We start from the raw sequence: 11,888 nt of genomic DNA on the forward strand, positions 1-11,888 counted from the left end.
ATCTTTATATTCACCCAGTTACGTTGTGATGTTTGATAGCACACTAAGTGTTCCTCCGGTATTCGGGAGTTGCATAATCTCATAGTCATACGTACATGTATAAGTCATGGAGAAAGCAATAGCAATAAACTAAACGATCATAGTGCTAAGCTAACGGATGGGTCAAGTCAATCACATCATTCTCTAATGATGTGATCCCGTTCATCAAATGACAACTCATGTCTATGGTTAGGAAACTTAACCATCTTTGATTAACGAGCTAGTCAAGTAGAGGCATACTAGTGACACTCTGTTTGTCTATATATTCACACATGTACTAAGTTTCCGGTTAATACAATTCTAGCATGAATAATAAATATTTATTATGATATAAGGAAATATAAATAACAACTTTATTATTGCATCTAGGGCATATTTCCTTCACCTTCTTCTTGTAGACTCGTGTTGGGCCTCCAAGTGCAGAGTTTTGTAGGACAGTAGCAAATTTCCCTCAAGTGGATGACCTAAGGTTTATCAATCCATGGGAGGCGTAGGATGAAGATGGTCTCTCTCAAACAACCCTACAACCAAATAACAAAGAGTCTCTTGTGTCCCCAACACACCCAATACAATGGTAAATTGTATAGGTGCACTAGTTCGGCGAAGAGATGGTGATACAAGTATAATTTGGATGGTAGATATAGGTTTTTGTAATATGAAAATATAAAAACAGTAAGGTAACTAATGATAAAAGTGAGCCCAAACGTCATTGCAATGCTTGGAAACAAGGCCTAGTGTTCATACTTTCACTAGTGCAAGTTCTCTCAACAATGACAACATAATTAGATCATATAACAATCTCTCAACATGCAACAAAGAGTTACTCCAAAGTCACTAATAGCGGAGAATAAACAAAGAGATTATTATAGGGTACAAAACCACCTCAAAGTTATTCTTTCTGATCGATCTATTGGGCTATTCCTATAAATGTCACAAACAACCCTAGAGTTCGTACTAAAATAAAACCTTAAGACACACATCAACCAAAACCCTAATGTCACCTAGATACTCCAATGTCACCACAAGTATCCGCGGGTTTGATTATACAATATGCATCACACAATCTCAGATTCATCTATTCAAACCAACACAAAAAACTTCAAAGAGTCCCCCAAAGTTTCTACCGGAGAGTCAAGACAAAAACGTGTGCCAACCCCTATGCATAAGTTCACAAGGTCACAGAACCCGCAAGTTGATCACAAAAACATACATCAAGTAGATCACGTGAATATCTCATTTGTCACCATAGATAAGCACATGTAAGACATACATCAAGTGTTCTCAAATCCTTAAAGACTCAATCTGATAAGATAACTTCAAAGGGAAAACTCAATTCATCACAATAAGGTAGAGGGGGAGAAACATCATAAGATCCAACTATAATAGCAAAGCTCGCGGTACATTAAGATCGTGACAAATCAAGAACACGAGAGAGAGAGAGAGAGATCAAACACATAGCTACTGGTACATACCCTCAGCCCCGAGGGTGAACTACTCCCTCCCCGTCATGGAGAGCGTCGGGGTGATGAATATGGCCACCGGCGATGATTCCCCCCTACGGCAGGGTGCCGGAACAGGGCCCCCATTGGTTTTTGGTCGCTACAGAGGCTTGCGGCGGCGGAACTCCCGATCTAGGTTTATTTCTGGGGCTTTTGGTATTTATAAGAATTTTTGGCGTCGGTTTCAAGTCAAGGGGGGCCACGAGTCAACCACAAGGACGGAGGGCGTGCCGGGGGGGGGGGGGGTAGGGCACGCCCTCCATCCTTGTGGAGGCCTCGTGGCTCTTCTGGCCCAACTCTTTTGCTTCGAGGGCTTCTTCTGGTCCATAAAAAACCACCGTAAATTTTCGGCTTAATTGGATTCCGTTTGATATTCCTTTTCTGCGAAACTCAAAAACAATGAAAAAACAGAAACTGACACTGGGCTCTAGGTTAATAGGTTAGTCCCAAAAATTATATAAAATAGCATATAAAACATCCTAGATAATATAATAGCATGGAAAAATCAAAATTATAGATACATTGAAGACGTATCATTGGCCCTTCAAATAGCTCACTTAACTTCTCTTTTATGTTTTAAATAGTTTACTTAATTTCTGTCTTTCAGTTGGTCTCTCGGCGCCCATTCACTTGAGGGTTGTTGTCTCATGTCATCAAAGGAAAATCGCAGAAGAAACCTACGAGCAATGATCATTGTGAAGAAAAAAATAGAGATGCAATATGAATGTAATCGTTCGCAACGTTTTAAACAGTTCACTTCACTTTAATTTTATTATGTTTCAAATAGTTCACTTACCTTTCACCTTGTAATTGCCTCTGTGCCAAATGACGCAACGAGTCATTATAGAAAAAATGGAGTGACAATTCTGAAAAAAAACTGGGAAGGGGGTCAATTTTGGGAAAATTGCCCAAAAGAACTGCCCTAAGCCTCCTGACAGAGGGAAGTACCACACCAATGGAAGTATTTTCTTTATAAGCACAAACCATGCTCTTAAACTGTTTTTTTTTTCTGGACTAGAAAGTACAAACTGTAGGCCCGCTGGCCAGTGACCCCAACCCAGCCACCACCGACATCGCGCCCGGGTGCGCGTAGCACGCACCAACAGCAGCGAAAGCATTGGCTTACTCACGAAGCTTCTCGGCCAGGGCGCACCGTCCCGCTGCAGGTGGGCCCAACAGACCGCCCATACCACACCGCTAAACTAATAATCAGGCAACGAATCACACTCCCGAGGGAAAGCTCGCCCCGAGATCACCCGATCCCTCCCGTCCGTCGCCCCGCCAACGGCGCAGATCGCGCGGGTGGACGTGGCCCGCGACCCCCGAACGCCACAAAGTGTCGTGATCAACTCACTAACACGCATTAAATATCCCTCTTAACCTTTTTCCGACCCGTATTATGACAGGCTCCGCGGCTTCTGGCCCCTTTCCGCAGCATCAAACCGGAGGGGAAAGGAGGGGGAGGAGCGGGAGGAGCAGCAGGCGGAGGAGATGTCGGAATCGGAATCGCGGGGGCGCGCCGACGCAATGTGAGCGAGGAGGAGGGGCTGGGGAAGAAGAAGAGGAGGAGGAGGGGGAAGAAGCCGCGATCCCGGTCTCACGCTCCGCCCGACGAGCCGCCCGCCCGCGGCCCCGCGAGGTATCTCTCCCTCCCTGCACGGTTTTTCCCCAATTAGCACGAGAAGGAACATTTCGGGGGTTCATGGCGACGGGAGGACCGGGGACTTAGGGTTCCGGCGAGGGCTGCCTACCTGAGGTGGCGTTGCTTGTTTCTAGGTCCGTCAGGGTTTGGTTTGTTGTTTTGTGGCTTGTTTCCAGGGCCGTCGGGGAGGGAGGGATGGAGGATGAACTTCTAGGGTGTGGTGTGGGGTGCTGGTTCGTGCGTGGTGGATTGATTGGGCGAGTTGTTAGCAGCGGGCGGGATCCTGGGCCTACCTGTGTGCTGTGTGTCGTTTTGATCAAGGGTTCCTGGAACAGATTCTTCCAGCTTCTCAGGAAGCACAACAATCCACGGAGATAGAACACATTGTCAAGTAACCAAATGTCACCATGGGTTTTATTTCAAAACATAGGCAATAGTTTTTGGCATTTCCACTTGGCTAGGAACACGAGGCGGTACCAAATATCGTGGTCCATACTCTCATTGTATCTCTTGCAGTATAGAGGAATGACACTGGCAGTAACAATAACAAGTGCAGTCATGGCCCACACATGATAATTGTGTGGTATATTTATTTGCTACTCCCTCTGTCCCATAATATAAGACGTTTTTTGACTACACACCGTGTCAAGTCTTATATTATGAGGCAAGAGGAAGTAGATACCAACTTTTGCATAGGTATGCACTAGTTATCTTTTTTTTCATGGATGGACTAGTTTATCTTTGCTCATCGCTAGAGGTCAGCCGAAAAACTTGTTGATAGCACCATACAGCCATCATTTTCCATCGAAAATGTATTTACCCAATTAACTGCCATGCTACCACATTGCAGAAATGTACAGGATGGCGCTTCCAAGCTGGAGTGACATTTCGGCCTACCTGTCAGAGTATTGGTCTGTCATAGCTGCTACTGTCATCTTTGCATTGGTAGGTGGCGTGACAATTTATTATACCATCAATCAGTTGAACAAAAACATCAGCTTGAGCTTGATGAAAGCTATCAGAGCTAGGGCAAAGAAGTACAAGAAACTGAAAGACAAGGTCCCTGCCGCTTCCCACATTTGGAGGAAAGAACTTGGCTCTCGCAGTAAAGGTCTGAAATGCTGTGTATGCTTGAAGTCTGTTTCACCGCCACAGTATTTGGGGGGGACTATCCATGAGTGTGATATTTGTGGTGCCACTGCACATCCGAGTTGCTCAGGGAATGCACACAAAGATTGCAAATGCGTTTCTATGGTTGGTCTTGACCATGTCATTCACCAGTGGGCTGTCCAGTGGATTGACACAGCAGATCGATCTGAAGAAGACTCATTCTGTTGCTACTGTGATGAATCTTGCAGTGGAGCTTTTCTCGCAGGGTCTCCAATTTGGTACTGTATGTGGTGTCAACGGATAGTGCATGTTGATTGCCACAACAACTTAGCCAAGGAAACTGGTGATGTCTGTGACTTGGGCCCATTGAAACGGTTGATACTATCACCTCTGTGTGTCAAGGAGCTTCATAGGACAGGTGCAACAGGACTTTTCAGTTCTATCACAAGTGGGGCTAATGAATTGGCTTCCACTGTGCGGGAGACGATTAGAATTCGTAGCAAAAGGTACAAAAAAGACATTGGTCCTTCTCAGCCAGAGAGCCCTGGGACTGCTGAGCCACAATCTGATACTGACGGAGACTCAGAAGGATCAAACACCACTGCTAAGAGAGATGATCATGTCAATGGTAAACTTCATGAAGTGCATCAAAGCACTGAATCGGAAAAAGATAAACAGTTCATAGCGGATAACGCTACTAGCAGGCCAAATGGCCAGCATGAGATGTCCCATGCCCAGAATAATCAAAAATATGAAATTGTGGACGTGCCTTCTGATTCTAGGCCATTGCTAGTTTTCATTAACAAGAGAAGTGGTGCCCAGAGTGGCGATTCACTGAGACAGCGCCTGCAGATCCTTCTTAATCCTTTACAGGTTGGTGTAGCAATTAGTTATTGCCTTTAAACTTTTACCAGCTTTAAATAATGTGCTCTTCTTTCTTCAGTTGCTCAGATCAATGCTGCTTATTTGATTTATTTCTAGCATACTGTATATGAACTTTCATTCACATAACTCGTGTATAGTATCTCTGAAGGGCGTAAGCTCTGTGCCATAGCATGAATAATCCTGTCCCAGCTTATTTTGTTCAAAACTTAATGCTATGTGTCACTTGTTATACTATTATGATTTCTAGTGCATGATTGCAAATTCCTTGCGTAGAATTCAATTAATGCTCCATCTGGCAATTCTTAATCATTTCAATCTTATGGATTTGGCCCATTTATTTATACTCCCTCTGATCCATATTAAATGTTGCTGATTTAGTACAAGCGACAATTACTATGGATTGGCAGGAGTAATAAAACTAGAGTTCACATTTGGGTTGCTAAGTGCTAACTCTTCCGTAGGTATTTGAGTTGGGCAAGCATCAAGGACCAGAAGTTGGTTTATCTTTGTTTCGGAAGGTACCTCACTTCAAAATTCTTGTTTGTGGTGGTGATGGCACGGCTGGTTGGGTTTTGGATGCCATTGAGAAACAAAAGTTTGAAGCGCCACCTCCCGTAGCCATCCTTCCAGCTGGTACTGGCAACGATCTTGCGAGGGTTTTGTCTTGGGGTGGTGGTCTTGGTGTTGTTGAAAAGCGGGGAGGTTTATTCTCAGTTTTGAAAGATGTCGAGCATGCGGCAGTTACTGTTCTGGACAGATGGAAGATCACTATAAAGGACAATCAAGGGAAGCTCATGTGTTCACCAAAATTTATGAACAATTACTTTGGTACGTTTATCCATCTTCTTCTCAAATGCATCCCTGTATAGTTCTTGCATTATAGATACCTTAGTACTTAATAGTGATACTTTTTCAGGGGTTGGTTGTGATGCAAAGGTTGCTCTAGATATCCACAACCTGAGGGAGGAAAACCCTGAACGGTTTTATAGCCAGGTAACCCTTGCTTGCTCCCCGCCCGCTTATGTGCACAACGGAAGGCATTTTTCCTTTAATTGCAAGTAAACTTGTTGGTGTTCTTGCTTGGTTGCACAGTTGCGCAGAATCAGACATGTGGAAACATTACACCATGATACATTTTCATTTTCCCCTCCCAAAAGTAATCGAATGGCTAGTTGTGTGCAATGGAAGGAACAACATGTAATTTTTTCAGCTTCCCGTTGTAAGGGTACTTATGGTATAGAAAACTACATCGATCATCCATGGTGAACGTACATGTTTTAGAGTGTTGAATTTCTTTGATCCTAATGGTTTTTATGCTTCTCTTTAAATCACAAGACGAGATATTTGTCTATTTTTCTCTTGTCTATTTATCAAAACGTTTTCGATTTGTAAAAATTTAGTGTGTCCAGCTGCTAATGATAGCATACAAACTGTTAGTGTAATGTTCTAGCCTGAAAAGAAATAATTAGTTTTGAAATGGCACTGATGATTTTGTTGAGCCAATGTGGCTTTGCTACTCGTTTGGGGATCTTTAGGCGATGTATTGGCATTGGGCATGCGGAATCTGGTCAAGTGTTGGGACAAGTGTTCAACCTAGCAGATTTGTTGAATGAAAATAGTTGATGGATGAGTCATGTAATTTAGAATTTTCCTTTTTTAATTTCTTGGGTACTTTGTGGAAATTTGCACATTCTGGATAGTTTGTTCTCCTTTTCTTTTTCTCAGTTGCTCACTCTTAAGGTTTCTTGCTATGTTTGATCCATAAATAGTAATTTTATTTGCAGATTCCATGCTTGCAACTTGCTATCTCCCTATTCTACATCGTTCTGTATATACAGCTGCATATCTGTTTTTGTCACAGCAATATGATTTAGTTTCTCTGCAGTTCATGAATAAAGTGCTTTATGCAAAAGAAGGCGCAAAGAATATCATGGATAACATGTTCTATTATTTTCCTTGGGAAGTCAAGCTTGAGATAGATGGATCCAACATTGAAATTCCTCAGGTAAAAGTGGATCACATTTTCTTACCTTTTCTCTTGTATGTGTCTTAGTGAGCACATAACCTTGCATTGGCATATCTGCAAGACATAATAAACGAAGAGACCAAGTTTATGCAACAGTGATGAACGTGATCTGTTAAGATGGTTGCTGCTATTTGATTGTTCATGTTCTAAAAATTACTCCCTTCCGTATGAAAATATAAGACACTTTTTGACACTGATAGTGTCAGAGGACATCTTATATTTCGATACAGAGGAGTAATTTGGCATATCTGGTATCCCTTTTGGATGGAGTAATGTAGAAGCATATCCCGTTTAGGCAATGCCCACTACATGGCAAGTGTGGTTAGCTGTCCCCAAATTGGAAGAAAAAGATTTAGCCTACATCCTGTTCCTTGTCACATTTCTCCTGTTGCAGGACGCCGAAGGTATCCTTGTGGCCAACATCCGGAGCTACATGGGAGGGGTTGACCTGTGGAAGAATGAGGATAGTGTCTCCGACACTTTCCAACCTCAATCCATGCATGACAAGACGCTGGAAGTAGTTAGCTTCACAGGAATGCTGCATCTTGGAAGGCTGCAGGTTCTTATAGACTTCAGGTTTTTTTTTTTGTGATATATATATTCAGTGTGGACTGTGTATTGATATGATAATCTTGCTATAGGTAGGGCTTTCTCGCGCGCAAAGGTTGGCTCAAGGGCATCATATAAAGATTGAGATCACTACTCCGATGCCCATCCAAGTCGATGGAGAGCCATGGTCTCAGGAGCCATGCACCATAGAAGTTTCTCATCACGCCCAGGTTTGGTCTCTCCCTCGTTTGCATAAGTTTAACCGTGCTTTCTTCCTACCTGGCTTACACATGTGTTTCTCTTATGAAGGCCTTCATGCTGAAGAGAGTCTCTGAAGAGCCTATAAGCCACGCCGCGTCCATAATGGCCGACATCCTGGAGAACGCCGAGAACAGCGGCACCATCTCGGCCTCGCAGAAGAGTGCTCTGCTTCAGGAGATAGCGTCTAGGCTTTTGTAGCAAACTCTTCTGTGCAACACGGTCTTGTAGCTCTGTAGTTGGCCCTATAGCATTTGACCATGTCTGGCCCCTTCTGTACATACAGCCATGGCTTCCTTCCTTCTTGGATCGAGCTTGTGTATAATTTCTGTAAAATTTTGTAGGGCTTTGAGTTTGAGATGAGCACTACCAGAAACTATTGTGGTTACTGGTTAGCCTAGTTCTTGGTGATTCTGGTTCTGGGGAATGTGTTCTGAGTCGCTTGTTTGGCTTGTTAGGTACAGACGATGATTCGGTGTGATGTGGTATGTGCAGTGCGCATATGACCTCAGTTCTTGCACAGTATTTTGGTTCTTTTCTTATTTTTCCTAGCGTTGGTCGGACATGAGCGCGATGTGATCGCAAAAAGGAAAAAATGAAAATAAAAAGACAAGCATCGTGAATGAACGAACGAAAATAGAAACTGCAAGTTAGGCATGGAGAATGGTGTTGCATGACTCGAGATGGTGGGTGGATGCCTCGGAGTCGGAGGTGTTCGCAGCGAAGTCACCAAAACTGAGCAAAAACAAAGAGGATTGAGTTTATTTACCAAACAAAAGCGCCCGTCTAGCTTAGTTGGTAGAGTGCAAGGCTTTTAACATTGGTGGTCGTGGGTTCGAGCCCCACGGTGGGCGTCCTATAAGCTCTTTTTTGGTTGGTGCAAGACCAAATCTCCTCTGCCACTTAGCTAGTTGTACTCTTTAATTTTTTTATTTTTATGGAGAAATCAATCAAGAGCAAACAATTTGCAATGACGCGGATTAACTCTCAACCCAAAGGAACCAAGCATGGTCGTGGGTTCGAGCCCCACGGTGGGCGTCCAGCTATATGCTTTTTTTTGGTTGGTGCAAGACCAGTCCAGCTATATGCTCTTTTTTGGTTGGTGCAAGACCAAATCTCCTCTGCCACTTAGCTAGTTGTATTTTTTAATTTTTTTATTTTTATGGACAAATCAATCAAGAGCAAACAATTTGCAATGACGCGGATTAACTCTCAACCCAAAGGAACCAAGCATGGTCGTGGGTTCGAGCCCCACGGTGGGCGTCCAGCTATATGCTCTTTTTTGGTTGGTGCAAGACCAAATCTCCTCTGCCACTTAGCTAGTTGTATTCTTTATTTTTTTTTATTTTTATGGAGAAATCAATCAAGAGCAAACAATTTGCAATGGCGCGGATTAACTCTCAACCCAAAGGAACCAAGCATCGGCAATGTTCAAAGCGAACCTTGCCACCAGCTAAAGGTTGTTAGCCCACCTAGTGATTAGTAAGGTTCTCATGGTCTATATCAGCTCAACAATCTTCAGGTTACCGGTGGTCAACCACATAGAAAATTCCTTGATGATGCGCGACAAAACAGCTATATGCTTTTTTTCTTTTTTGGTTGGTGCAAGACCAAATCTCCTCTGCCACTTAGCTAGTTGTATTCTTTAATTTTTTTTATTTTTATGGAGAAATCAATCAAGAGAAAACAATTTGCAATGACGCGGATTAACTCTCAACCCAAAGGAACCAAGCATGGTCGTGGGTTCGAGCCCCACGGTGGGCGTCCAGCTATATGCTCTTTTTTGGTTGGTGCAAGACCAAATCTCCTCTGCCACTTAGCTAGTTGTATTCTTTAATTTTTTTATTTTTATGGAGAAATCAATCAAGAGCAAACAATTTGCAATGACGCGGATTAACTCTCAACCCAAAGGAACCAAGCATGGTCGTGGGTTCGAGCCCCACGGTGGGCGTCCAGCTATATGCTCTTTTTTGGTTGGTGCAAGACCAAATCTCCTCTGCCACTTAGCTAGTTGTATTCTTTAATTTTTTTATTTTTATGGACAAATCAATCAAGAGCAAACAATTTGCAATGACGCGGATTAACTCTCAACCCAAAGGAACCAAGCATGGTCGTGGGTTCGAGCCCCACGGTGGGCGTCCAGCTATATGCTCTTTTTTGGTTGGTGCAAGACCAAATCTCTTCTGCCACTTAGCTAGTTGTATTCTTTAATTTTTTTTATTTTTATGGAGAAATCAATCAAGAGCAAACAATTTGCAATGGCGCGGATTAACTCTCAACCCAAAGGAACCAAGCATCGGCAATGTTCAAAGCGAACCTTGCCACCAGCTAAAGGTTGTTAGCCCACCTAGTGATTAGTAAGGTTCTCGTGGTCTATATCAGCTCAACAATCTTCAGGTTACCGGTGGTCAACCACATAGAAAATTCCTTGATGATGCGCGACAAAACAGTTATATGCTTTTTTTTGGTTGGTGCAAGACCAAATCTCCTCTGCCACTTAGCTAGTTGTATTCTTTAATTTTTTTATTTTTATGGAGAAATCAATCAAGAGCAAACAATTTGCAATGACGCGGATTAACTCTCAACCCAAAGGAACCGAGCATCGGCAATGTTCAAAGCGAACCTTGCCACCAGCTAAAGGTTGTTAGCCCACCTAGTGATTAGTAAGGTTCTCGTGGTCTATATCAGCTCAACAATCTTCAGGTTACCGGTGGTCAACCACATAGAAAATTCCTTGATGATGCGCGACAAAACAACTATATGCTCTTTTTTGGTTGGTGCAAGACCAAATCTGCTCTGCCACTTAGCTAGTTGTATTCTTTAATTTTTTTATTTTTATGGAGAAATCAATCAAGAGCAAACAATCTGCAATGACGCGGATTAACTCTCAACCCAAAGGAACCGAGCATCGGCAATGTTCAAAGCGAACCTTGCCACCAGCTAAAGGTTGTTAGCCCACCTAGTGATTAGTAAGGTTCTCGTGGTCTATATCAGCTCAACAATCTTCAGGTTACCGGTGGTCAACCACATAGAAAATTCCTTGATGATGCGCGACAAAACAGCTATATGCTCTTTTTTGGTTGGTGCAAGACCAAATCTGCTCTGCCACTTAGCTAGTTGTATTCTTTAATTTTTTTATTTTTATGAAGAAATCAATCAAGAGGAAACAATCTGCAATGACGCGGATTAACTCTCAACCCAAAGGAACCGAGCATCGGCAATGTTCAAAGCGAACCTTGCCACCAGCTAAAGGTTGTTAGCCCACCTAGTGATTAGTAAGGTTCTCGTGGTCTATATCAGCTCAACAATCTTCAGGTTACTGGTGGTCAACCACATAGAAAATTCCTTGATGATGCGCGACAAAACAGCTATATGCTCTTTTTTGGTTGGTGCAAGACCAAATCTGCTCTGCCACTTAGCTAGTTGTATTCTTTAATTTTTTTATTTCTATGGAGAAATCAATCAAGAGCAGACAATTTGCAATGACGCGGATTAACTCTCAACCCAAAGGAACCGAGCATCGGCAATGTTCAGAGTGAACCTTGCCACCAGCTAAAGGTTGTTAGCCCACCTAGTGATTAGTAAGGTTCTCGTGGTCTATATCAGCTCAACAATCTTCAGGTTACCGGTGGCCAACCACATAGAAAATTCCTTGACGATGCGCGACAAAACAAAGGGGTTAGAAGTCATTTGGCGGAAGACGCGTCCATTTCCCTCTTTTCAAATATACCACCAAACAAGTTGCATCCCGGATTACTCTCAAACCAAAGGAACAGAGCATCGAATATGTTCAGAGGCAACCTTGCCATCAGCTAAAGGTTGTTAGCCCAGCTAGTCAAGTTTTCATGGTCTGTATCAGCCTAACAATCTTCAGCTTATC

The 11,888-nt window shown here is 43.0% G+C and overlaps 1 protein-coding gene and 1 non-coding gene across 2 annotated transcripts; both read left to right on the top strand.

Annotated features, from left to right (window-relative positions):
- The first annotated feature begins 2,958 nt into the window (after positions 1-2,958).
- On the top strand, positions 2,959-8,428 carry LOC125537209 (diacylglycerol kinase 1-like). Its single transcript, XM_048700510.2, has 8 exons — positions 2,959-3,177; positions 4,031-5,163; positions 5,637-6,003; positions 6,092-6,168; positions 7,061-7,180; positions 7,596-7,760; positions 7,843-7,980; positions 8,060-8,428. Exons 2-8 carry the CDS (start codon positions 4,033-4,035, stop codon positions 8,207-8,209), a joined length of 2,148 nt encoding a protein of 715 aa, XP_048556467.1. The 5' UTR covers positions 2,959-3,177; positions 4,031-4,032; the 3' UTR covers positions 8,210-8,428.
- A 360-nt stretch (positions 8,429-8,788) lies between these two features.
- Positions 8,789-8,862, top strand: TRNAK-UUU (transfer RNA lysine (anticodon UUU)). The gene has a single exon. It is a non-coding gene; the product is annotated as a tRNA-Lys (tRNA).
- Positions 8,863-11,888: the final 3,026 nt, after the last annotated feature.

This window comes from Triticum urartu, chromosome 5A (genome assembly GCF_056163025.1).
Source record: "Triticum urartu cultivar PI428250 chromosome 5A, HENAU_Tu73, whole genome shotgun sequence".
NCBI lineage: Eukaryota > Viridiplantae > Streptophyta > Magnoliopsida > Poales > Poaceae > Triticum > Triticum urartu.